At 40.0% G+C, this 27,079-nt stretch overlaps 1 protein-coding gene across 4 annotated transcripts in view; it reads left to right on the plus strand.

Moving 5' to 3' along the window:
• The window catches only part of LOC124788108, a 120,540-nt gene that overhangs the window by 8,782 nt on the left and 84,679 nt on the right, over window positions 1-27,079 (plus strand). For all 4 annotated transcript variants that reach the window (XM_047255229.1, XM_047255231.1, XM_047255228.1 and 1 more), the window contains exon 2: window positions 22,435-23,176. In XM_047255229.1, the coding sequence (XP_047111185.1) occupies window positions 22,446-23,176 (731 nt within the window). In that variant the 5' untranslated portion in view covers window positions 22,435-22,445. The remainder of the gene's footprint in view (window positions 1-22,434; window positions 23,177-27,079) is intronic.

Raw genomic sequence — 27,079 nt, forward strand, 5'->3', positions numbered from 1 at the left:
TGCAAGAAATTCTACCCAGCCTGCTGGAAGATGTTCCCCTGGACATACAGCTACCCATGTGGTTGCAGCATGATGAGGTGCCCGTGCATAACAGTCATGCTGTGCGTGGATATTTAAATGAACTCTTTGATGGCTGGGTGATCGGCAGAGGTGCTCATAGGACATGGCCACCACGATCACCAGACCTCACGCCACCGGACGTTTTCCTGTGGGGATTCTTCAGGGTTCTAGTTCACCCACCCGGATGCGAACCACTGAGAAATGAAGAGGAATTAAGGATCGCATTTAACATGCCACCAATCACATCAAGGCAATGCCAAGAATCTTTGAAAGAGTTCGGCAAAACACTGTTCGACGTTACCAAGCTTATGTTGCATAAGAGGATTACCAGTTCAAGCACATGCGTAAAGGAAACAATGTTCTAGCCACAAAAATGGCCTTTTTCAGGACTGACAAAATTTGTGAAAGACTTTCTGAACATGAACTAACAGCTGTTGATGGGTTTGTTCCTGGTACATCTTATCATGAAACTACAATGGATGTGTAGGGGCCCCAGTGGATTTGCCACCAGGCCCTGAGAGTGAAAGGCTGGTGCACTACCACCAAGTGTGCAGGCCGCCTTGGATACATTGCAATCTCCAGCAGGTAAAGCATTCACGGTCATGCGTTGTCCAGAGCATCCAGCAACGGAGCAATCCCACGGTCAATCGGAGTGCATGACGCCAAGTTTCCATAGTTTAAGAATTGTGCATTAACATTAGTAATTTTGGTTCCTACTGGCATCAGTTATCCAGGGTTAAACTTTCGTGACACAATTTTTCTCCAGCCTGTATTTCCATCACGGGTGGGGTTCCTGACCTTTAACTAACATAGTGGCAAACATGGGACACTAACACTATGGTACGGTCAATCTGACCTCTTAATTCTAGATGGGTGTAATGTTAACAATTTGAATCTCTTTGAAATTCTCTGTTTTGCATATGGCAGAGTCTTTAATACAATGTAAATAAACATGAAAATGCAAAACATTAACATTAAATAATTATTGATAAACTGGCATTCAGATATTTTTACTGCGCATCTCATAAAATAATACATTTATATGTTTTTCATAAGCTAATAACAAAATTAATGCTTGGATAGATTTTGTATTTCTTCTTGAAGAACCATTGGAACAAAAAATGTAACGTTTTTAACCTGAAAAAATACCCAATGAAAAATCAGAGCCCTCAAAATCACAATTTTTCACAACAGTGCTTGCACACCTGGGAACAGCACTGCATGCACATAGGTCTCTTGCAGATGTAGCAAACATATGAAGTCTTCCTTTTCTTGCTGGCTGGGCAGATTCTGCACGTTTTCCTATTCCTAGGACCTAATTCTGCTTCCCCTGCTTCTTCTGTTGGAGCGTCGGGGCCTAAAATCTAGCGGATCATTGGTTGTAACTCCTGCAGAAGTCGTGGGTTCTAATCTCGCTTTAGCATATGTTTCAGCACAAGACTATGGGCCAGCTCTTTTAGGAAGATACCTCTGTCAACAGGAGCTTCATCTGATCCACTCTTCTGAAGAACATATGCATTTACTGTGCTGAGGTCCAATAAACAGTAGAATAAACACATCGGCTAATGTCGAGTTCTTCGACTGCAGGAGTATATGGAGCACTTTTTGGCCAGTTCAACACCTCCTTTAGTGGCATTGTAGTATGATATTATTTCTGGTTTCTGAGAAGTCAGATCCTCAGCAGGGCTATGATGCATGGAAGAGACAAGAAGAACCCTGCTTTGTCTGTGGCATATGCGACAATAGAGTGGTGCCTTGCGTAAAACCGTGCAAAGACGAACCAACTGACCTATGCTTATTTCATTGGAAGGCTTGTGGAATCTCTCTCTTATTCTTTTTTGGAGTTCCAACAAAAGTCAATCCTCTTTTCCTTAGCTCTGCTACAGCCTGTATTGAGCTGAACCAGTTGTCAGCAATAATGTAGCAATTACTGCCATAGTTTGGATTACACAATCACAATAGAGACTGCATTGGTATCATCAGTTTCTTGTCATTGTCCGGCAAAGTATCACCATCAGAGCCTTTTCCAGTGTACATATACCCATTATAAAAGTAACTGGTCCTGGCATCACACAAGGACATTATTTTTAAACCGTATTTAGCAGGCTTTTTTGGCATGTAGACCACAAATGAGCATTTACCATCGAAAGAAATTAGTTGCTCATCTACAGTAGCACATGTGCCTAAATTGAAATATTTTTGAGAATGTTCCATAATTTTTCTAATTTTGTCAGCTTTGAGACTCTCTTTTCTAGTTCAAAAGTCATCAAACCGTAAGCAATTCAGCAGCATTAGGAACTGGTTCCTAGACATGACACATTTGAAAGTTTCCTGACTGAACCATCAGTTACAAATATATAATTTACATTTTCTTGGTTGGATTTAAAAACAGAAGAATATATTGGAAGTCCTAAAAAAAGCCAGAAGTTTATCCAAATCCAGGTTCTGAAGTTCAGCTTTGCTTTTGTCAGAGTACACCTGCCTGACGCAATCTATTTTAGCATTTCTCCATAGTAGGATGTGATTGAGAACTTCATCATCAAAATAGATGTGCCATAATGAAAATGGGTCTTTTGGATCTCCTGTAGTCAATGTGGTGTAAGGAAATTTCATGATGATGTTATGGCGAGGAGTTCTAACAGCTCAGCTCGGAGGTGCTTTGGGCCATTTGTAACGATTCTTGCCATAGAAGTAATTGCTACTCCGTTGCTCGTCACATGGATCACTACTTTCATCAGAGTAATTTTCTGTTGCACTTTGTTGTGACAAAGTAAATGCTCACTCACAATGGGTTCAGCTTCTTCAGGAATATCATCACAGTCACTGTCGTCTGATTCATCCAACCGTCTGCTCACAGTTTCCTCAAAGTTACGGTCTGAAGTGTTCACCTCTTGTCTGCTCCTTGCATCAGATCCCTTACCTATAGAATTACTAGGTTCCGACATATTTGGGTGTAACATTGTGTAGGCATATGAAATGGAATGGTCACATAGGCTCAGTTGTGGGTGAAGCAGGTGGTAGACTATGGTCTATTGGTAGAATAGAGGGAAAATGCAATCCGTCTACAAAGGAAATTGCTTACAAACCACTCATGTGACTGGTTCTAGAATATTGCTCAAGTGTGTGGATCCCATACCAAATAGGACTAACAGAGGATATTGAATGTATACAGAGAATGGCAGCACAAATGGTCAAGTGTTTGTTTGGCTTGTGGGAAAGTGTCACAGAGATGCCGAAGGAACTGAACTGGCAGACTCTTGAAGATAAATGTAAACTATCCCAAGAAAGCCTAATTACAAAGTTTCAAGAACCAGTTTTAAATGGTGATTCTGGGAATATGCTACAGACCCCCACGTACTGCTCACACAGGGATAATGAGGACAAGATTAGATTAATTACACCACACACAGAGGCATTTTTCCTGCACTCAGTATTTGACTGGGACAGGAAGAGACACAAATAACTCCTACAATGTAATGTACCCTTTGCCATGCATATCATTGTTATGCAGAATTAGATGTAGGTGTAGATACCTTGGAGATGAAAATGTCAGAAAGTTGCCTTTTTTGTCCTGTTTTCATTCACTAATATCTTAAGGCATTTTGCTGTAACTCATTGAGGAAAATTGTTTTTATTGCACAGAAGCCTGTAATAAGGACGTATGTGATGTCCACTCCATAACCTCTTGTAGATAGCTCTTGAAACAGTTCAGTATATTGACAACAGCCTCACAATACATTTATTCCCTTATAAATTTTTGCTGTCATCAATCAATCACATAGTTTGAAAACTACAGTAACATAAGTAAATATAATACTAGGAGGAGGAATGATCTACACTGTCCGTCACTCAGCCCTATTGCAGCACAGGAAGATATGAGGTATTCAACCATAAAAATCTTTGATTCTGTATCCACTTGTATAGAAAATTTAATAGATGATTTCAAGCACAGATCAAAATCGTATATTTACTTGACAACTCTTTCTACCCCATAGAAGAATTTCTAAACGTGTAGTTTACATGGTTACTCTGCATTTCACACATATGTGTTTGGCAGATGGTTCATACAACCACTTACAGCCATTCCACTCTCAGGTAGCACATGGGAGATATGAACACTTAACTCTTTCCATGCAAGCTCTGACTTCTCTTATTTTCTCACAATAGTCATTTCTCCCTGTGTAGATGGAAATCAATAAAATGATTTGGAATTCAGAGGAGGAAGTTAGCAATTGTAATCTTGCGGCAATGGAAAACGCCTTTGTTTTCGTGATTACCACACCATCTCACTTTCCATATTTGTGACACTTTCTCTCCTATTTCACAACAATATAGAACGAGTTCCCCTTCTTTCGACTTTTTCATCACTGATACGCATCCCATACTGCACATGAACACTCAAGAAGAGGACAACCAAAAATAGTTTAGCCAGTCATCTTAGTAGAATCCGTCTCTCAGTGGACACCGACTCGCAATCCTACAATCTACTCTCACTGTAGGTTCTCATCAGGCACCTTCAACTGAAGATATCACATTGGTGATATTTCCTTTAGTAACTCCGTAGGTGGTTACTTACTAACTGTTGTGTCTTCCTGAAACCCACATAGACTGTAAGTTGCTTGATGATGTTATTTCTTCCTGTAACTGTATCCTATTTGACTTCTGTTTTATCTATATGTACTGAACCCCAGTACTAACATCAGTTCTCGCACTACAAATCATTTATGCAGGTGTCTCAATGGTCCTGTCTTTTTTTGACATAGATGGCCTACCTGAACGATCTACATCGCAACAGGTACACATCCACCTTTAAAGTGATTTAGTCCCTTGTAAATTTCTCGTTCACCATAATAAAATGTTCTGAAATTTTTACAGAACATGACAATCAAGGCATGCTGTAAAAATACATTTTGATATTTTTCACTTAAGTGTAAATAGCCTGTTAAATAAGAAAGATTAGCTTCCATTATCAGAAAGGAAAGTCTAAAGGTATTTTGACTGATGTGATGGCACAGCTAAACATCATATGAATACTGAATACATAGTTCAGAAACCCACTCACTATGGAAATATATCAATAGGCATCAAATAGACCTGACCTTTTTGTGGATGTGTTCCTTGTAATTGGTGACATCTCATGATGCATATTTCTAGCAACGGTGCTTATCAAAGCACAAAGTGCAACTAAAACAAGTATAAAAATCTACATTACCAGTAAATTAGATAAAACGAACTTAAAATATTCAGTTCTAGACTGGAAGACACAGAAGAAATGTGTCTCAAGTTTAGAAGAATAGTTGTCCAATCACTGTGTAGGTATGTACCTAGCAGAACAGTTCTAAATGGGAATAGTATACAGTGTCCATAAAGAAACATCTGAAGAAAAGCAACTTCTGCATAGTAGGCATAAAATAAAGTAGGAAGCTTGGGAATATAGGTAGAAGATGCTGAATGAAATGTGTTTCGTGATGAAAAGAGCAGTGCAAGAAGCTTACAATGATTACCTTCATTAGTGTGTTATGATCAATAGATCTCTCATAAAACCTAAAGAAATTCTGGCCTATGTAAAGGCTATTGTTCGAACTGAAGTTAATGTGTGTACACTAATGAATAACACAGGGACTAAAATTGCAGATAGGGAAGCAAAAGCCGAAATGCTGAACTCTGCTTTAACATGCTCCTTTACAAAGGAAAATCCAGTGCTGCTCCAATTTAATTCTAACATGACTTTAAAGGTGAGTACTCTAGATATCAGTGCCAGCACTGTTGAGAAATAATTGAAATCACTAAAGCTGAACAAGGCTCCAGAACCAGATTGTAATGCTGTTGGATTCTATAAGAATTTTTGGCTCACACACAAACCTTCAGATGTCAGACACTCAGATCGGTACCAAATGTTGTATGTCAATATAGTATGAACTAAAACACCGATTTAGTTCATGCTGTGTGCTATTGTTCAGTAGAACTTGTGTAAATGGTAATTTAAAGTATCACCAGAGCTACGGAGCACAGGAAAAACCTATCTGTGAGTGATTATATAGTAGATCTCATGTGGGTGAGAAGGTAGAGCATATGGTTATCATACCATAGGTCCTGTGTTCAAATCCCATTGATGACAATTTTTTTAACTGTTTATGCGTGACACTAGTATATTGGAGAACAAATTCCTGACATGTAAAAGGATATTACAGAATTTGTAGCAGTGTTCTTTTGGCAATCTGCTTTCCTTTCGTTAGTTGAATGTTATGTACTTATTACTGATCTTATTATTTTGTTTATTATTATTACTTCCGCAAGTGTGATGCAGTTGTTTCTTTATTTTTCTGTTATGATTATATATTCTGTGCAACTACAAATGTACTCAATATGTTTCCACTTTGAAAGAACATTGCTGTAAACTCCAAACAGCCCTTTTACATGCCATAAACATGTTGTCCCATTTAACACTTTGACATATAATACAGTAAAAATTTGTTGTCATTGGCGTTTGAACCTGGGACTTTGGTATGAGGTTCTGTCACTCTACCAAATTTCCTGTGTAAGCAACATGTGTCAGTTACTCACAGTTATGCTTTTGATGTGCTCCATAGTTCTGGTGTTACTTTTAATTAACATTTATGCCCGTTTTGCTGCAAAATCATTTGTGTTCATTCATGTTAAAAAAAACACAGAACACCTCAAACTACTAGAGATAGGACACTCATATTCACAGGACATGTACACTAGTGTGTTCTGCAGAAATAATTAGCATTTCAGTCACCTCAGTTCAGCATGCCCTGATAACTTGTTCCATGCGTAATGGCATTGGCGCATATAAGGCGCAAATGGTGTCCTGTATTATAGTAGTCTATGCTTCATTCACCAGGTTCCAAAGTTCATCTGAGGTGGTTGGCACTGAGTCACAGCACTGCACCTTCCGTTTCACCATATCCCACACAATTTTGATTGATGTCAAGTCTGGTGATCTGGTGGCCCAGGACAAAAGGCTGACATCCTGTGACACCAATAAAGCCCATGTTCTTGTAACATGTGACGATGCATTGTCTTGCTGCAAAATGACATATGGGGTGTTTTGCAGTAAGGATATGGCTACATGTCATTCACATAGGTCACACTGGTCACAGTGCCCAGAACACACACCAACTGTGATTTGTGGTTGTACCCAATAGCACCTCACACTATAAAGCCCTGAGTTGGCATTGTATGTCTTGTGTAAATGCAGTCACTGTGATGCAGCTCGCCCCCCACCCCCAGTCAGTGGTGAACCAAACTGCCTCCATAATTTTCAAACAGATCCTGGCTTCATCTGAAAACACTATCTGATGTCATTCCTGGCTACAGTGATGTCGTTCCATACTTCATTGTCATCTAGCTTGTTTCTGCACATTCATCAAAAGTTGGCAGAGAAATGGATGACATGCACATAACCCATGCTGTAATAAATGTTGATGGACTGGCATGCCTGATAGTGTACAATGTGCTACACTGTTCCACTACTGCACCAGAGCGGAGGACGACACTGATCTGTCCTCTAATGGCATTCATATGAGGTGTAAGTTTACTCAGGGAGTGGTCTGTTTGATGTGACCTGACCCATCTCGCCTTGTTCTAAGACCTTCCATGAACCATTCTGCAACATCAGTTGCACTGCTGAAACACTTCGTCCCACATGAGCACCAATTTCCCGGATGGAAGCATCACATTCTCTCATGCCAATAATGCACCCTCTTTCAAGTTCACTGATTTGACAGTACTGTTCGCGCATACATCTGTGAAGCGTTCTGCATGTCTGCTCAAGTCACACTGATCCATTACCTTCAGTTTATAGTGACAACGAGAGCCACAGGCACATTTTACTGGTAGGTGGCATTGAACTGGGATATTGACGTCAACTCTGAACCTGCGGACCGACACAGTTCAAGTGCTAATCATTTCTGCAGAAACACAAATGTACATGTTGTGTGAATATGAATGTCCTACCTCTAGTTATTCAAGGCATTCTGTTTTTCCTGAACATGAGCGTATATAGAGAATGATAGTGGTTCTATCACACTTCCCTGGGACACTCCTGACGATGCCCTTGTCTGTGATGAGCACTGACCTTCAAGGCCAACATACTGAATTTCATAACTTAAGATGTCTTCGAACCACTCACATATCTGTGAACCTATTCCATATTCTCATACCTGCTTTAACAAAGTGCAGTGGGGCACCTATGCTGAATGCTTTTTGGAAGTCCATAAAACTACTGTCTGATATCATTGACATCCTTTAGATGTTGTCTCTTAGAACATATTCAGAGTTGACGTAAAGAGGCAGTTCAAACCCAGTGACCTCCTGCACGCCAACCACCACCAATTGCAAAAACATTGCTCATGTGAAATCCAACTTGGCTTGTTCTCACATGACCACCTGAAAAACCCTGGATCAAGACAAACAAATAGTTGCAGTATTTGTTGACTTCCAAAAAGCATTTGATTCAGTAGCACACCAACAGTTATTACTGAAAGTACAATGTCGTGGGGTATTGAAGAAAACTCGTGAGCCAATAATGCACCCTCTTTCAAGTTCTCTGATTTGATGGTACTGTTCATGCATACGTCTGTGAAGCGTTCTGCAGGAACACAGGGAAGACACAGCAAGTTACATTGTATTAAGAATCATCACCTGATGTATCTACAGATGTGCCATATGAAAGTGAATCGGGAAACTTGTAACTCATGGTGTATATTAATGACTCTGCAGATAATATGCATGGTAACGTCAGACTTTTTGCCAATGATACAGTTATCATTATTGGAGTACTATCTGAAAAGGAAAGCTTCATAGATACTCAGTCAGACCTTAATAAGATTTCAAAGTGGTACAAAGATTAGCTTCAGAAATGTAAAGTTATGCTCTTCACAAAACCCGGAAGCATAATACCCTCTGATAACAATACCAGTGACTTACAGTTGGAATCAGTCAACTCATACAATTACCTACATTTAAAACTTTGTAAAAAAGGAAATGAATTGTTCACATAGGTTCAGTTATAGGTGAAACAGGTCAGATACTCCAATTGATAGCTGGGATACTGGGAAAATGCAATAAGTCTACAAAGAAGATCGCTTAAAGAACACTCACACATCACATCGTGCAGTATTACTCATGAGTGTGGAACCCATACCAAATAGAGCTAACAGGGGATAAACCTGAAGTAGTAGACACTTGAAGATACATGCCAGCTACCCCAAATAGCTTAGTTACAGAGCTTTAAGAACCAGTATTAAGTGAGGAATATAGGCATGGATGTGGTTATGAATTATCATAGTATACCATTTATTACCAATGCTGTCATTGACCTTTGAATTACTCTCAATAATGATCAGGAGGCATTAAACATACTGTCCCAAAACGTGACTGATCCACCTCCGTATGGAACGTGTGGAGCTGCATGTCCACAACAGACATTGGTTTTTGGTTGCCTCCACAACCTTTGATGGTGGTCAGATGCAAATAAGTCCTGCACTCATCTATGAAAATAACCTGATACTGATCCAGGTTCCATTTAGCTGTTCTCTCACACACCATAGTGCTGGAGGTTTCATACTGTTATTCGTAATGGATGCCTAGAAGCCGTATTGAACATGTTGAGTTGGTTGCAAATTGTCTGGAGTAACACAGCTATCCTAATTGTCTCCTAGCAGGCAGTACACATTTTCGCTGCATTCTACTTGGGTACCTGTGAGTCATAATTTGTAGGTAATGTCTTCAGTTAGTGTTGCTAACCATGGGCACCCACTGCAAGGCTGATCCTATAAAGTTTGCCTGTCACAAAAGTGGTTAAATGTTTGAATGACTTCACTGTAGTGTACACCAATTTGGTGGGAACTACCTTTGTTGTGAACACTTCTTGCTGTAATGTGCTCAGACTACCTAAGTTTGAAATGACCCTCAAAAGCATGTTTATAGGCGGAACACTGGACAAAGACACACTGTCTTGTTCATGATTGACATTACAGAGCGCTCTTACTGATCTGCTACAAGTTTGCAGATTTACTTTTAACTCCATTACTCAGATATTTATTCACTCAGCCAGGGATCATTGTACAATGACATAGGATTTGTCATTGTAATACGAGGGTCGGTCAAAAAGTAATGCCTCACATTTTTTTTCTACTTAAAGAAATTAAGTTAAGTGAAAAATTTGAATTTGGCGCCATTCCTCAAACCTTCTTCTGCAATCCACTGCAGTAGTAACTTTCTGTGTCAACAGGTGGCAGCACAGCAGAAGTTTGTAAGATGGCCGACATCGATGTTCGTTTGAGACAGCGTTGTGTGATTGAATTCTTGAATGCAGAAGGTGAAACGCCCATACGCATTCATGAAAGACTGAAGAAGGTGTATGGTGTTGTGACAGTGGATGTCAGCACTGTTAGACGATGGGTTCGTCGTTGTAAGGAAGCTGAAGGGCAAACACCGTTGACTGACGAAAAGCGGAGCGGCAGGCCGGTGAGTGCAGTGACTCCACACAACATTCAGCAAGTTGATGACATCATTCGTGGTGACCGTCAGGTGACTGCAGATGAAGTGTGTCGCATTATTTCTCTTAGTAAAGGCAGTGTGATCACGATTATTAAACAATTGGGGTACTCAAAAGTTTGTGCACGGTGGGTTCCAAGAATGTTAACCGATCAGAATAAAGAGGCAAGGAAAACAATAGCCTCCCAACACTTGCAGCGCTTCCGTTTGGAGGGAGATGAGTTTCTGAAAAAAATTGTGACCGGGGACGAAACATGGGTGCATTTTTTTGAACCCGAATCAAAGAGGCAGTCAATGGAGTGGCGTCACACAAGCTCGCCGAGGAAGAAAAAATTCAAAACTGTGCGATCGGCAGGGAAAGTTATGGCAACAGTTTTCTGGGATACAGAGGGTGTGATTCTGGTTGATTTTTTGGAGCAGGGATGCACAATAAATTCTGTTCAATACGTCACAACCCTCAACAAACTTAAAGCACGTCTTCAGCGAGTTCGCCCAACAAAATCAATGGCAGATGTTCTTCTTTTGCATGACAATGCAAGACCACACACCAGTCGTCACACCTCTGACGAGATTGTCAAAATTGGATGGGAAGTTTTGCCTCATCCCCCATACAGCCCTGACCTGGCACCATCAGACTTCCATCTGTTCGGGCCACTAAAAGAAGCTCATCGTGGGATTCATTTTGAAGATGAGGAGGCCGTCAAAACATCCGTGCGTCAATGGCTTAGGAAGCAGAGCTGTGATTTTTACCGTGCTGGGATACATGCCCTTGTTCAAAGATGGACCAAAACTGTAGAGATGGGCGGAGATTACATTGAAAAATGACAAAATGATCCTCAATGTTGTGGTTTTCAACCTATGTAATTGCATTTAAATTTCCTGACAATTAAACGTAGAAAAAAAAATAGGAGGCATTACTTTTTGACTGACCCTCGTACAATGAAACCAAATAGTTCAAAAATGCACATACACACAGATCATCCACTGAAGAACCAAAGAAAGTGGTACACCTGCCTCACGAGCATGTGGAAGTGCCGCAACATGATGTGGCATAGACTCAACTAATATCTGATGTAGTGCTGGAGGGAACTGACAGCATGAATCGTGCAGGGCTGTGCATAAATCCATAAGTGTGTGACAGGGTGGAGATCTCTTATGAACAGCACATTGCAAGGCATCCCAGATATGCTCAATAATGTTCATGTTGGGGAAGAGTGTTCCTGGAGCCATTCTGTAGCAATTCAGGACGTGTGCAGTGTTGCATTTTCCTGCTATAATTGCCCAAGTCCATTAGAATCCGCAATGGACATGAATGGATGCAGTTGATAAGACAGGATGCTTACGTACATGTCAGCTGTCAGACTCATATCTAGTTATATCAGTGTTCCCATTTCACTCCAAATGCACACGTCCCACACCATTGCAGAGCCTTCACCAGCTTGAACAGTGCCCTGCTGACATGCAGGTTCCATGGATTCATGATGTTGTCTCCATACCCATACACGTCCATCCACTCAATACAATTTAAAACGAGACTCGTCGGACCAGCAACATGTTTCCAGTCATCAACAGTCCAATGTCGGGCGGGCCCAGGCGAGGCGTAAAGCTTCGTGTCACGCAGTCATCAAGGATTTCACGAGTGGGCCTCCGGCTCTAAAAGCCCATATCGATGATGGCCTGGCATTGAAATCTTCAGCCATTTGCGGATGGGTTGCCCTTCTGTCACGTTGAATGATTCGCTTCAGTCATGGTTGGTCCCGTCCTTTTTCTGGCCACAGTGATGTCTGAGATTTGATGTTTTACCGGGCTCCTGATATTCACAGTACCCTTGTGAAGTGGTAGAATGGGTAATTCCCCACGTCATCGCTACCTCGGAGATGCTGTGTTCCATCGCTCGTGTGCTGACTATAACACCATGTTCAGACTCACTTATATCTTGATAACCTGCCATTGTAACAGTAGTAACCAATTTAACAACTGAGCCAGACACTTGTTGTCATATAGGCATTGCCGACTGCAGTGCGGTATTCTGCCTGTTTACATATCTGTTTATTTGAATATGCGTGCCTATACCAATTTCTACGGTACTTCAGTGTATAAGTATGCTTTTATGAATATAGGATGGGTGGTCAATTGTTGCCTTGATGAGGAAATCATCCTGGTGTTTGCTTAAAGTTATGTAGGAAAACCACGGAAAGCATAAACTGGCGTGGCCAGACAGAGCAAACTCTATTCTCCGAAATACGACGTCAGAGGCTTAACAACCTCACTGCTTCATTTGGCTGCTCAGTGTTGTGCAGAATTCTTCGATTTGCACCAGATAACTATAGTAGAACTCCCTGGATAATCACAGGAGATATTGAATGTAAATCGTAAAAGGTGAAAATATAAAAATGCAGCAAATGATGCAGGAAAAAGAGAATATAAATGTCTAAACATTGAGATTGATAGGAAGTGCAAAATGGCTAAGCAAGACTGGATAGAGGATGAAAGTACATCTATAGAAGCAAGTATAACTTGGCAAAATAAAGATACTGCCTACAGGAAGAGTAAAGATGCCTCTGTAGAAAGAGAAGCAGCTGTAAGAATATAAAGAGCTCAGAATGAAAACCAGTACTAAGCAAAGAAAGGATAGGTGAGAGGAATTCATAGGAGGAGGGCTGTATAAGGAAAAGGAACTTGAAGGCAGTATTATAGAAAGGGAAGAGGAAGTAGATGAAAATAACGTGGAAGATACATTGCAGGAAGAATTTGACAGAGCACTGAAAGACCCAAACTGAAACAAGGCTTCTGGAATAGACGACATTCCCTCAGAACCTCTGATATCCTTAGGAAGGCAGCCATGACCAAACTATTCCACTTGGCGTGCAAGATATGTAGGGGAAATACCCTCAGACTTCAAGAAGAATGTAACAATTCCAATTCCAAAGAACGCAGGTGCTGACAGGTGTGAATACCACCGATTTTTTTTTTAGTTATTGGTCTTCTGGCTGATTTGATGCAGCCTACCATGAATTCCTCTCCTGTGCCAACTTTTTCATCACAGAGTAGCAATTGCCATCCTCAATTATTTGCTGAATGTATTCCTATCTACACTCCTGGAAATGGAAAAAAGAACACATTGACACCGGTGTGTCAGACCCACCATACTTGCTCCGGACACTGCGAGAGGGCTGTACAAGCAATGATCACACGCACGGCACAGCGGACACACCAGGAACCGCGGTATTGGCCGTCGAATGGCGCTAGCTGCGCAGCATTTGTGCTCCGCCGCCGTCAGTGTCAGCCAGTTTGCCGTGGCATACGGAGCTCCATCGCAGTCTTTAACACTGGTAGCATGCCGCGACAGCGTGGACGTGAACCGTATGTGCAGTTGACGGACTTTGAGCGAGGGCGTATAGTGGGCATGCGGGAGGCCGGGTGGACGTACCGCCGAATTGCTCAACACGTGGGGCATGAGGTCTCCACAGTACATCGATGTTGTCGCCAGTGGTCGGCGGAAGGTGCACGTGCCCGTCGACCTGGGACCGGACCGCAGCGACGCACGGATGCACGCCAAGACCGTAGGATCCTACGCAGTGCCGTAGGGGACCGCACCGCCACTTCCCAGCAAATTAGGGACACTGTTGCTCCTGGGGTATAGGCGAGGACCATTCGCAACTGTCTCCATGAAGCTGGGCTACAGTCCCGCACACCGTTAGGCCGTCTTCCGCTCACGCCCCAACATCGTGCAGCCCGCCTCCAGTGGTGTCGCGACAGGCGTGAATGGAGGGACGAATGGAGACGTGTCATCTTCAGCGATGAGAGTCGCTTCTGCCTTGGTGCCAATGATGGTCGTATGCGTGTTTGGCGCCGTGCAGGTGAGCGCCACAATCAGGACTGCATACGACCGAGGCACACAGGGCCAACACCCGGCATCATGGTGTGGGGAGCGATCTCCTACACTGGCCATACACCACTGGTGATCGTCGAGGGGACACTGAAAAGTGCACGGTACATCCAAACCGTCATCGAACCCATCGTTCTACCATTCCTAGACCGGCAAGGGAACTTGCTGTTCCAACAGGACAATGCACGTCCGCATGCATCCCGTGCCACCCAACGTGCTCTAGAAGGTGCAAGTCAACTACCCTGGCCAGCAAGATCTCCGGATCTGTCCCCCATTGAGCATGTTTGGGACTGGATGAAGCGTCGTCTCACGCGGTCTGCACGTCCAGCACGAACGCTGGTCCAACTGAGGCGCCAGGTGGAAATGGCATGGCAAGCCGTTCCACAGGACTACATCCAGCATCTCTACGATCGTCTCCATGGGAGAATAGCAGCCTGCATTGCTGCGAAAGATGGATATACACTGTACTAGTGCCGACATTGTGCATGCTCTGTTGCCTGTGTCTATGTGCCTGTGGTTCTGTCAGTGTGATCATGTGATGTATCTGACCCCAGGAATGTGTCAATAAAGTTTCCTCTTTCTGGGACAATGAATTCACGGTGTTCTTATTTCAATTTCCAGGAGTGTATATCTTCCTCACAGTTTTTACCCTCTGCAGCTCCCCTAGTACCCTGGAAGTTATTTCATTTTGTCTTAACATATGCCCTGTCATCCTGTTCCTCCTCCTTGTTACCGTTTCCCGTAGTCCTTTCCTCATTGACTCTGTGGAGAACCTCCTCATTCCTTACGTTATCAGTCCACCTAATTTTCAACATTCTTCTGTGTACCACAATTCAAGTGCTTGAGCTCTCTTCTCTTCCTAAACCTCAAGAAATGTGTGTGATTGGCCTGTGAGTTGATAGATGGTGGTATAACGGGTGAACAGTATAACTGGCCACACTTTCCCACCTGAGTTTTGCAGTAATTAAGCCAGTCCATCCTTGAACTGACTTAGTGAGCCGCCATGTAGGAATTTTTCCTACCTGTAATGTGGAGGTACACTCTTAGCTTTATGTCCACTTGCAAAGCCGTAGCAGTGCCATCATATTCTAAAAGTGCAATACTACTGTTCATGTTTTATGCAGTGAAACAGGAATAGGTTTTTTGTGCAAATAATTTTTACACAGGGTACCATTATGGTACATTTATTTACGAAAACCGTAAAATGGACTTGTTCACACTGATTATAAGCTAACTATTAACAGTATGAGAGCATGGTCTACCGCATGACTAGATCGAAAGGCATCCTATCAACAACATTTTTTTAGCAAATATTAATAACAATCACTTGATTTGCACCAAAATAAATGTACATTCCCAATGTATCTCTTTGCTGACATCATGAGCGATTTCTGCATTGGCACCTCATCCCGCTGGCTCTGAAAGTGCCAGATTGCCAACCATCTCTGCTAGCCAGTGTGGGAACCTACCCCTTGCTCCTTACTCCATACATATTGCAGTGTATGTGAAATAGCAAAACTGGAAATGTGTTCTTATCTGTAAATAAAGGGTACCTTATAAGCTTACCTTTATTTTTCTCAGACATTTGAACATCTTGTACCATTTTACATCATTGAACATATTTTCCAGGTCAACAAATCATATGAACATGGCTTGATTTTTCCTCAGTCTTGCTTCCATTATCATTCCCAACATCTTTTTCCATTCTTCTGTATATTATTCTTGTCAGCAACTTGGATGCATGAGCTGTTAAGCTGATTGTGCAATGATTCTCACTATCTTCAGAATTGTGTGGATGATGTTTCTTCCAAAAGTCTGGTGGTATGTCGCCAGTCTCATAAATTCTATACGACAGTGTGAATAGTCATTTTGTTCCCACTTCCCCCATGATTTGATGGAATGTTATCTGGTCCTTCTGCCTTTTTTGATCTAAAGTCATTCGAAGCCCTCTTAAATTCTGATTCTAATACTGCATACCTTATTGACTCCTGTTTCTCTTCTACCATATCATCAGACAAGTTCTTCCCCAGATAGAGGCCTTCAGTGTACTCTTTCCACGTATCAACTCTCTCCTCTGCATTTAACACTGGAATTCCCATTGCACTCTTAATGTTATGGCCCTGCTTTTAATTTTATTGAAGGTTATTTTCACATTTCTATATGCTGAGCCAATCCTTCTGACAATCGTTTCTTTTTTTATTTTTTCACATTTTTCATACAGCCATTTCGCCTTAGCTTCCCTGCATTTCCTAATCATTTCATTCCTAAGTAACTCATATTTTTGTGTTGCTGAATTTCCCTCCACATTTTTGTACTTCCCTCTTTCATCGCTCAGCTGAAGTATTTCTTCTGTTACTCATGGTTTCTTCACAATTACCTTTCTTGTACCTAAGTTTTTCTTGCCAACTCCTGTGTTTGCCCTATTGAGATGTCCATTCCTCTTCAACTGAACTGCCTACTGAGTTATTCATTATTGGAGTATTTGTAGCCTCTGAGAACTTCAGGCATATTTCTTCATTCCTCAGTATCTCTCTATCCCACTTGCTTGTGCATTGGTTCTTCCTGACTAGTCTCTTAAACTTCAGCCTACTTTTCGTCATTACTAAATTGAGGTCTGTGTCTATATCTGCACCTGTGTACACCTTACAATCCAGTATCTTATTTTGGAATTTCTGCCTGACCTCAATGTAATCTGACTGGAATCTATCCATATTTCCCACCCTTTTCTAAGGATAAGTCTTTCTCCTCTTGTGGTTCTTGAAGAGAGAATTTGCTATTACTAGCTGAAATTTATTGCAGAACTCAGTTAGTTTTTCTCCTTTCTCATTCCTATTACCGAGCTCATATTCTCTTGTATTCCTTTTTTCTACTCCTTTCCCTACAGTTGCATTCCAATTTCCCATGGCTATTAGATTTTCAACTCTCTTTATGTATTGAATTACTTGTTCATTATCCTCATATACTTTCTCTATCTCTTCATCTTCTGCTTACCACATTGGCATGTATACATGTACTATCGTTGTCAATACTGGTTTGCTGTCGATTCCAATGAGAAAACTCCTATCATGAACTTCACAGTCACACACTCTCTGTCCCACCATCCTATTCATAATTAATCCTTCTCCCAATATACCATTTTCTGCAGCTGCTAGTATTACACAGAAATCCCTGTCTTCTTTCCATTTCACTATGATGACATCCACTATATCTAGATTGAGCCTTAGTATTTCCCTTTCCAGATTTTTTAGCTTCTCTACCATGGTCAAACTTCTGGCATTCTCATGATACTTTTTCAGTTATAGGCCACATGTCCTGTGGATATATGTTGTGTGTTTTAATGCAGTGGTTTCCATTGCCTTCTGCATCCTCATGTCATTGATCATTGCCGATTCTTCTGCCCTTAGGGACAGTTTTGCACCCTAAGTACAAAAAGTACCCTTAACCTCTGTCTGCTCCTATGCCCTCTTTGACAAGGCCATTTCAGAATGAGGGTGACTTCTTATGCCAGAAGTCTTTAGCCACAATTGCTGATGATTTTTATTCAGAATTTAAGTAGTAGTGAGGTTAGAAGCCGCCACCGAGGACTTTTCGATTACTAGTCACAGACACTACCCCTAGATCAGGGGGTGCTCGAACTATCAGTTTAATAAATAATTGTTGCTAAATACTGACATGAATTATTTACAATAGAATGGAAAAAATGGTAAAAGCCGACCTCAGGGAAGGTCAATTTGGGTTCCTGAGAAATATTGGAACACACAAGGCAATAGTGACTCTATGGCTTATCTTAGAAGATAGGCCAAGGAAAGCAAACCTACATTTATAGCATTTGTAGATTTGAAGAAAGTTTTTGACAATATTGAATGGAATACAATCTTAAAATATGTAAAGGTAGCGGAGGTAAAATAAAGGGACGAAAAGGTTATTTACAAATTGTACAGAAACCAGACAGGTATTAGAAGAGTTGAAGGGCATGAAAGTGAAATTGAAATTGTGGTTGAGAAGGGAGTGAGACAGGGTTGTAACCTATCCCTGATGTTATTCAATCTGTACATTGAGCAGCCAGTAAAGGGAACCAGAGAAAAATTAGAAGTAGTAATTACTGTTCAAGGAGAAGAAATACAAACTTCACAGTTTGCATAGGAGATTGCAATTCTGCCAGAAGCAGCAAAGGACTTGGAAGTCCAGTTTAAAGGAATAAAGAGCATGTTGAAAGGAGGATATAAAGTGCACATTACCTAAAGCAAAACAAGGGTAATGGAATGTAGTCTAATTGAATCAGAAAATGCTGACAAAATTAGATTAGGAAATGATATACTAAAAGTAGTACCGTATTGTACATATTAAAAGATGCACCTGAATTTTTAAACAGTTCTTTAAAAAAAAATAACATTTTTATTATTTTTAATATTAGATTGCAAAGCCAATTTTTAAAAAATCTTCATTTATAAAACCGAACTGATTTCTAAAATTATCATCTTCCAGTTTCTGCTATTTGGCATTCAGTCCTGTATTTGCACATTTAGTCTTCCTCACTTTTCTCAGTTCTTCTTTACTAGCCCAGCAATTACAAATGATTTTTTGTGTTGGTGGAGGGTCAAAATGCCACTCAGTTGCTCTGTTTCCTTGTTGTTCTGTATGTGCTGTTACTTTCAATTTATAGCCCGCATCGTATGAATAACTTTCATTATTTTTTCATTACAGAACTAGCTACTAACAAAAATATTGTACTGGTACCAGTAACACAAATCACTTTCAGTTTAAGTTCACTGGCACCACAGGCTGCAGTGATGCATCATAGGCTAGATTGTTTTCTGGGTTTGTGATGGCAGGGCAGGAGGTAGTCAGTGTTAGCAACCTGTGAATCCCCTGAACTCATGTTCATTGCATCAGTACAGTTCTGCTGCCAGTTGAATCCACTGTTGCCAGATAGAGATGGGTTTTTCGCAGCATCAAATATATGGCCATTTTTAAAACTGGACATTTTTATATTAATGTTGATTATAAGATGCACCTGAATTTTGCAGAACTTTTTGAAGAAAAAAGTGCATCTTACAGTCCGTAAAGTGTGGTAGATGAAGTTTTCTATTTGGATAGCAAAATAATGTATGATAATGGAAGTACAGAGGGTATAAAATGTTGAATAACAATGACAAGAAAAGCATTTGTGAAGAAGAGAAATTTGTTAACATCAAAAATAAATTTAAGTGCTGGAGTCTTTTTCTGAAGGCATTTATATGGAGTGTAGCCTTGTACAGAAATGAAATGTCGATGATACACTGTTCAGAGAATAGAAGCATTTGAAATGTAGAGCTATAGATGAATGCTGAAGATTAGATGGAGAAATCGCTTAACTTCTGAGGAGGTACTGAACAGTATTGGGAAGAAAAAAAATTGTGGAATAACTTGACTAAAGGAAGAGACAGCTGATAGAATACATTCTGAGACATCAAGGAATCATCAGTTTAGTATTGGAGGGCAGTTTGAAGGGTAAAAATGACAGAGGGAGACCAAAAGACAAGTACAGTAAGTAGGTTCAAATGATTTTGGTTTACCACGGTTATTCAGAGATGAAGAGGCTTGCACAGGATAGAGTAGTGTGGAAAACTGCATGAACCAGTCTTTGGACTAAACACCACAACAACTACTTCTAATGTTAAAAAAAAGAAAAAAACACAGTTTTTCTCTTTGTTGCTGTGCACATTTAGGGTGCCCACTGATGATTCTTAAACCATGAACCTGCTGGTATGCCCCTTCAGAAAACTGACACAAGGTCTGTAAACATACAGTGCTGTGAACATCTTCATATCCTCCCCTCAGTCCACTTGAAAAACAGATTTAGCATCCCCCCTTGATGAGAGAGAGGTTGAGAATGATAAGATATTACTGACGTGTGCTATAGAGCTTGCCACATGATTTTCTTCCAGGAGCATTACATTGTGTTCATGTACTGTAATGTGACAGGGTGTTGTAGTTGGCCCCTTTTATTATTAATCCATACTCTGAGTCTTCTAAGTAATTTTTAATTGTGTAGTATGCACTACTTATGAAGAATATTGTAGCTGCTGCCTGTTAAGAGATTTCTTTTAGTAATTTTTTCACCTGATTTGGCATTTTATTTTACAGTTTTATTCTGTGGAAGAAAATACTGCTTTGAGTTTTTTGTTTGTTTTTTCCTCGATAAGTGCAAGAAGTCTGTCTTAACAGGCTCTTGTTCCATGATTTTGAATAGACCTGTTCGTGAAATATTACGTAATGTTTTCCCTGAAATGCTTGCTTTTGTGTCTACCAACAGATATGGTACACAGCTATATACACAGAGAGCGCCACATGGCAGGGTCAGTCATGTGGTGTTGCATAGTTGTGGTTAATCGCCACAGAGGGTATGCGTAACAGGGAACCATATTATGCTTCTGCTGTAACTCATGCAGATAATCCCATCCATACACCTAAGTTAAGCTTTGACGCCATAGAGGGCACTGATAACGGGGCCTACATCCTGATTCTGCCTGACAGACAAATAGTTCGCAAATTGAGATTCATCCACCAACCGTGGATGTAACATGAGTTGGCCAGTCACCGATTGCGTACAGTTGCCATCAATCATCAGTTGCCATCAGTCACCCAACAGTCATCTGATAGTTGTCATGTTGCTGCAGTCATGCACCATATTGCAGGATATGTTGAGTGTTGCAGCTGTATTAGTAACAGAGTTAGAACTTCACCAACACCAGAGCCAGACCAGACTTACTATTAGGTTAGTCAGTCGTTGTCCGCTGAGTTAGTTTTACAGAAGAGTTCATACCTTTAACATAGTTTGCCACACCTCACCTTAATGATCATAACACCTAAGCTGGTATTTGTGTGTACCTTATTTTCATTGTAGTCTACTTTGCACTGTGGCAAGACAGATGCTGTGTGCAAGCATGGCACCTTAATACAGCAACTGCTTTCTGTGGTAGGGGGTTCGCTTCCTGTTACCTTTATGTTGGGTACCAAACTTATTTGGTGAATACAGTACTCATTTTGTACAGTAAGGATACACAATTTTTCAAACAGTTCTTTACAGTGCCGGAGTACTACTTCTGATTATTATTGCTACAGCCCTTTTCTGCGGTTTAAAAACTGACTCCATATTTTTTTTACGTATAATCCCTAGAAAAGAATTCCATCACTAAGAATTGAGTGTATGTAGGAATAGAGTGTCACCAGAAGACATTAGCTTTACACAGAGATCTTTTGTGGTCAGATGAGTATTTAGAAAGATGTTTCCAATCAAAGAAACATAAATTGAGCTAAAGTTTTTTAAATACTGTACATAATCTGACAATTTGTAGACAATGAGTTTTTAATTTCTGTTTGAATTCAATGTTTCCCAATTTTTAGTTTTGTGTTGTAACGGAACTGATCAGTGGCTCATCTTTCATTCAGTATGGTACTTGTTGATATAGTTAAGGAAAGGATCGCAAGATACACATCATAAATTTGTTATACTATACAAAAAATTCAAATTTATTATTTCACATTTCATATAGATTTAATAACACGAATAATATTAACATCACTATTTTTCCAATAACTTAATTATTTTTAAAGTGTTGGATTTATTTTGAAATTTACTTGTGCAATTTCATTACTATTTGAGGTCATCAACATTAAATTTATTAATTATAAACTTTTAAGTCAATTTTGAAGAAAAGATTGTAGGTAAGTAAGTAAGTACGTAATATATTATGTAAATGCCAGTCGAGCCCTTGTAGACAGTGGCCGCACGCTTGTGTCTGTGTGTGTATGTGTGTGTGTGTGTGTGTGTGTGTTTGCGTTATTTTAGAACAAGGGCTTTTTTGTCCAAAACCTTAAATGTGTAGCAATCTTTTTCACTGTGCCTGTCTATGGCTCAATGCCTCCTCCATATGATGAGTAGCAATCTATCCTTTTCATATTGTTTGATATTGTTACAGGTATTATCTCAATGGCACCCAAAAAGAAGAGACGTCGAAAGGCTATTGCTGACAGTGGCTTGGGTGTTTCTGTGCCAGAAAAGGATGCAGAATTAATACAGAAGGAAACCTGTGTTCAAGATGGAAATCTTCATAGAGAAAGCGAACTAGGAGAAAATGATGGGCAGTTGCCACAGGCAGGGAACAGCTGTCTAATAAAAGAAAAAGACCCCCTGGCGACTGGACAAGGGTTTTTGGAAGAAAATAATCATCCAGAAATAACAGGTGACTTCTCAGAGAAGGCAAAGGCAGGTGACACTCTAAGAGAAGCAAATGTCTCCTCAGAATCCAGTCATCCAGAAATAACAGGTGAATCCTCAGAGAAGACAGGTTCAGGTGACACTCTAAGAGAAGCAAATGTCTCCTCAGAAGAAAGAGCGTGTTCTTCAAATAAAGCCTTGCAACATCTCGAAACAGACTTTTCGAAGAAGGCAGCTGAGTCTTCAAAAGAAGTTAATGTCTCCTCACAAGAACCAGAGAGCCCTCCAAATACAGCAATTGAACTAGTTGAAACAGATGCTCCAAGTGCATACATAAATGACAGTGATTCAGAGAAGTCAATGAGACAACTGCTACGGATAGTGAACATTACATCACAGGTGTCAGATAAAGGGACTGAATTAGAACTGCCTGCCTGTACTGCATGTGCAGAAAGAAGTAACAGTGGTCATGCTGACAGCTCAGAAACTGAAATTTTTGTTGGGTTAGTAAAACTGATTAGTTTTCTAATTATTTCTTACCTTTTTGATTACAATGAAGCAGCAGTCTGATATTGATTTGTATATGGCAAATTCCCCTCAAGAAAATAAGAAACTGTGAATTAATGTAGCTTAATGTTGATGTTGGTGACTCATGGTGTAAGTGCCAGACTCAAAGTCCAGAAGTCCAATGTTGTATCTCCAGTTGGTCCTAGGACCTTTTTTTCCCTCACTTATTATTTCTTTCACATCCAATAACGCACTATCTGTGTGAAAAATGGCAAGTGGTTTGGACTCCTTGTTAACTGTAGTCGTGCTAAAACTCTCTCTCTCTCTCTCTCTCTCTCTCTCTCACACACACACACACACACACACACACACACACACACTTTTCAGTGTGACTCTATTGTCACATAGTGGTAAGATGTGCCTAAGTTCTTATGATAGGATACATAAGAATATTCACATTTCAGAAGGTGTGCAGAAGAAAATAGTGGTTTTTAGTTATACTGTTGTCTGTCTTTCAAAATGAGTATGTATGTTTCACATTAACTTGTACTAGTTGTAGCTTGTTGTGTTTTTGCTTAAATATATAAATAATAATACATTTTAATTAAGTTCAAAACATGGTCCACAAAGTAAATTTAAGAAAGATGGCAATAAGATATTACTAAGTTCCAGTTACTGTAAATTGTATTTATCAGTATGAAAAAAGGAAGGGCAGGTCACTCGAATCTCAGAATGAGAGAGACTCACCTGAAGTGAAGGTGAGTGTAAATGAAGATGAAAGGGTGTGGGGGATCAAAGGGAGTATATCAGAGATGGTACAATAGTAAGCATTGTGCCAGCTCCAGCTCCGATACTATATGAGGAGGACACGGTGAACATTATATGAGTGGGAGAGGGGAGGGGGGATGTGTTAACAAATCTTAAGACCAGGAGTATGCCTGAATGCAGGGAAGTGTTGTAGGGTAAGCTTCCATCCCCAGAGTTCCGGGGAAGATTGAGACCAGTCCACTTTGAGGATGCCATTACCCAGTTGCTAAATGTGCTATACAGCAAGATCTGAGTGACTTCAGTGCTTGCTACACCACATGGGCTATTTGGGTTCTTCCACTTGATAATAATTTCCGTGAACTGTGGAGATGGGAACTTGCCCTCTGACACATCGTTGCAACCTGACACCCTCCTGGACATAATCTCCTTTTAACACTCCCCTCCCTCTCTTTTTTTCATTATTATTATTACATTATTATTATTATTATTATTATTATTATTATTATTTCTTTCCTTTCTCAGACGTTATGTCTGGTTAAAAATGGAAAGTGACGCGGACCTTGATCAAGCGTGACTTCCTTTTAACTGTACAGTATATGTTACATTGCATTTAGGAACTTTCGGGTAATTGAACCTGTATCAATAATTACAGATTTCCGTAGTTGTATGTATACGTTTGGATGTAGCTGTATTGCGTTGATGTACTGGTGTATATTGTGTGGTATGACTCCTGTAGTTGTTAGTATAATTGGTATAATGTCAACTTTATACTGATGCCACATGTCCTTGACTTCGTCAGGCAGTTGGATGTATTTTTCAATTTTTTCTCCTGTTTTCTTCTGTATATTTGTTGTGTTGGGTATGGATATTTCGATTAGTTGTGTTAATTTCTTTTTTTTATTGGTGAGTATGATGTCAGGTTTGTTATGTGGTGTTGTTTTATCTGTTATAATGGTTCTGTTCCAGTATAATTTGTATTCATCATTCTCCAGTACATTTTGTGGTGCATACTTGTATGTGGGAACGTGTTATTTTATTAGTTTATGTTGTATGGCAAGTTGTTTATGTATTATTTTTGCTACATTGTCATGTCTTCTGGTGTATTCTGTATTTGCTAGTGTTGTACATCCGCTTGTGATGTGATCTACTGTTTCTATTTGTTGTTTGCAAAGTCTGCATTTATCTGTTGTGGTATTGGGATCTTTAATAATATGCTTGCTGTAATATCTGGTGTTTATTGTTTGATCCTGTATTGCAATTATGAATCCTTCCATCTCACTGTATATATTGCCTTTCCTTAGCCATGTGTTGGATCCGTCTTGATCGATGTGTGGCTGTGTTAGATGATACGGGTGCTTGCCATGTAGTGTTTTCTTTTTCCAATTTACTTACTTTGTATCTGTTGATGTTATGTGATCTAAAGGGTTGTAGAAATGGTTATGAAATTGCAATGGTGTAGCCGATGTATTTATATGAGTGATTGCTTTGTGTATTTTGCTAGTTTCTGCTCGTTCTATAAAGAATTTTCTTAAATTGTCTACCTGTTCATAATGTAGGTTTTTTATGTCGATAAATCCCCTTCCTCCTTCCTGTCTGCTCAATGTGAATCTTTCTGTTGCAGAATGTATGTGATGTATTTGTGGCATTGTGATCTTGTAAGTGTATTGAGTGCTTCTAGGTCTGTGATACTCCATTTCACTACTCCAAATGAATAGGTCAGTATTGGTATAGCATAAGTATTTATAGCTTTTGTCTTGTTTCTTGTTGTCAATTCTGTTTTCAGTATTTTTTTTTAGTGTTTGTCTACATTTATCTTTTAGTTTTTCTTTAATATTTGTATTATCTATTCATATTTTTTGCCTGTATCCTAGATATTTATAGGCATCTGTTTTTTTCCATCACTTCTATGCAGTCGCTGTGGTTATCCAATAAGTAATATTCTTGTTTAGTGTGTTTTCCTTAACTATGCTCTTTTTCTTACAGTTGTCTGTTCCGAAAGCCATATTTATATCATTGCTGAATACTTCTGTTATCTTTAGTAATTGGTTGAGTTGTTGATGTGTTGCTGCCAGTAGTTTTAGATCATCCATGTATAGCAAATGTGTGATTTTGTGTTGGTATGTTCCAGTCATATTATATCCATAATTTATATCTAAAAACAAAGATGATGTAACTTATCAAACGAAAGCGTTGGCATGTTGATAGACACACAAACAAACGCAAACACACACACAAAATTCAAGCTTTCGCAACCAACGGTTGCTTCTTCAGGAAAGAGGGAAGGAGAGGGAAAGACGAAAGGATGTGGGTTTTAAGGGAGAGGGTAAGGAGTCATTCCAATCCCGGGAGCGGAAAGACTTACCTTAGGGGGAAAAAAGGACAGGTATACACTCGCGCGCACACACACACACACACACACACACACACACACACACACACACACACACATCCATCTGCACATATACAGTCACAAGCAGACATTACTTGTGTCTCTTCCATAGGCGGATTTTCATTTATTTTGTTGTGTATGATTGTGTTGATAGTTGTTGCTGTTGTTTCAGCTTGTGGGTTATTTGGGGGTCTATGCAAGAATGGTCTAATGTCTGTATTTGTGTCTTTGTATTCTATATATGTCAGCTGAAATTTTTCTTCTATATCTAACATGTGTGTCATTTCGCGTTCTATTTGTGCTTGTTCTGATGGCTGTCTTAAGATTTTGTTTTCCTCTGATTGTTTAATTGATGCATGTTGTTCTCTGTTTGTTTGCTCTGGGATGTTTGAATTCATTACTGTATTTTCTTCTTCTTCTTCTGATTGCACATTATTTTGTTCCAGTATTTGTTGTACTTGTTTTTGATGTTTTCTAATTCTGACTGGGGTATCCTGTTATTTTTGATTATTACACAGATCTGATCAGCTAGTCATTGTTCTGTTAAAAATTTTAATTCTGGGTATCTGGTAATAAATGTTGTGTATACTTGTGATCTGTATCCAGTTGTGTTGGTTCCTAAGTTTGTTGCTTGGTAATAACAGAACATGAGGTGTCGGTTAACTTCATCTGACCATCTCATCCTCTGTCTTTGTTTTCCTTCTAGTGTGGTTGCAGGAAGCATATCCTGCAAAACACCTCT

The sequence above is a fragment of the Schistocerca piceifrons genome, chromosome 3, assembly GCF_021461385.2.
Source record: "Schistocerca piceifrons isolate TAMUIC-IGC-003096 chromosome 3, iqSchPice1.1, whole genome shotgun sequence".
Classification (NCBI taxonomy): domain Eukaryota; kingdom Metazoa; phylum Arthropoda; class Insecta; order Orthoptera; family Acrididae; genus Schistocerca; species Schistocerca piceifrons.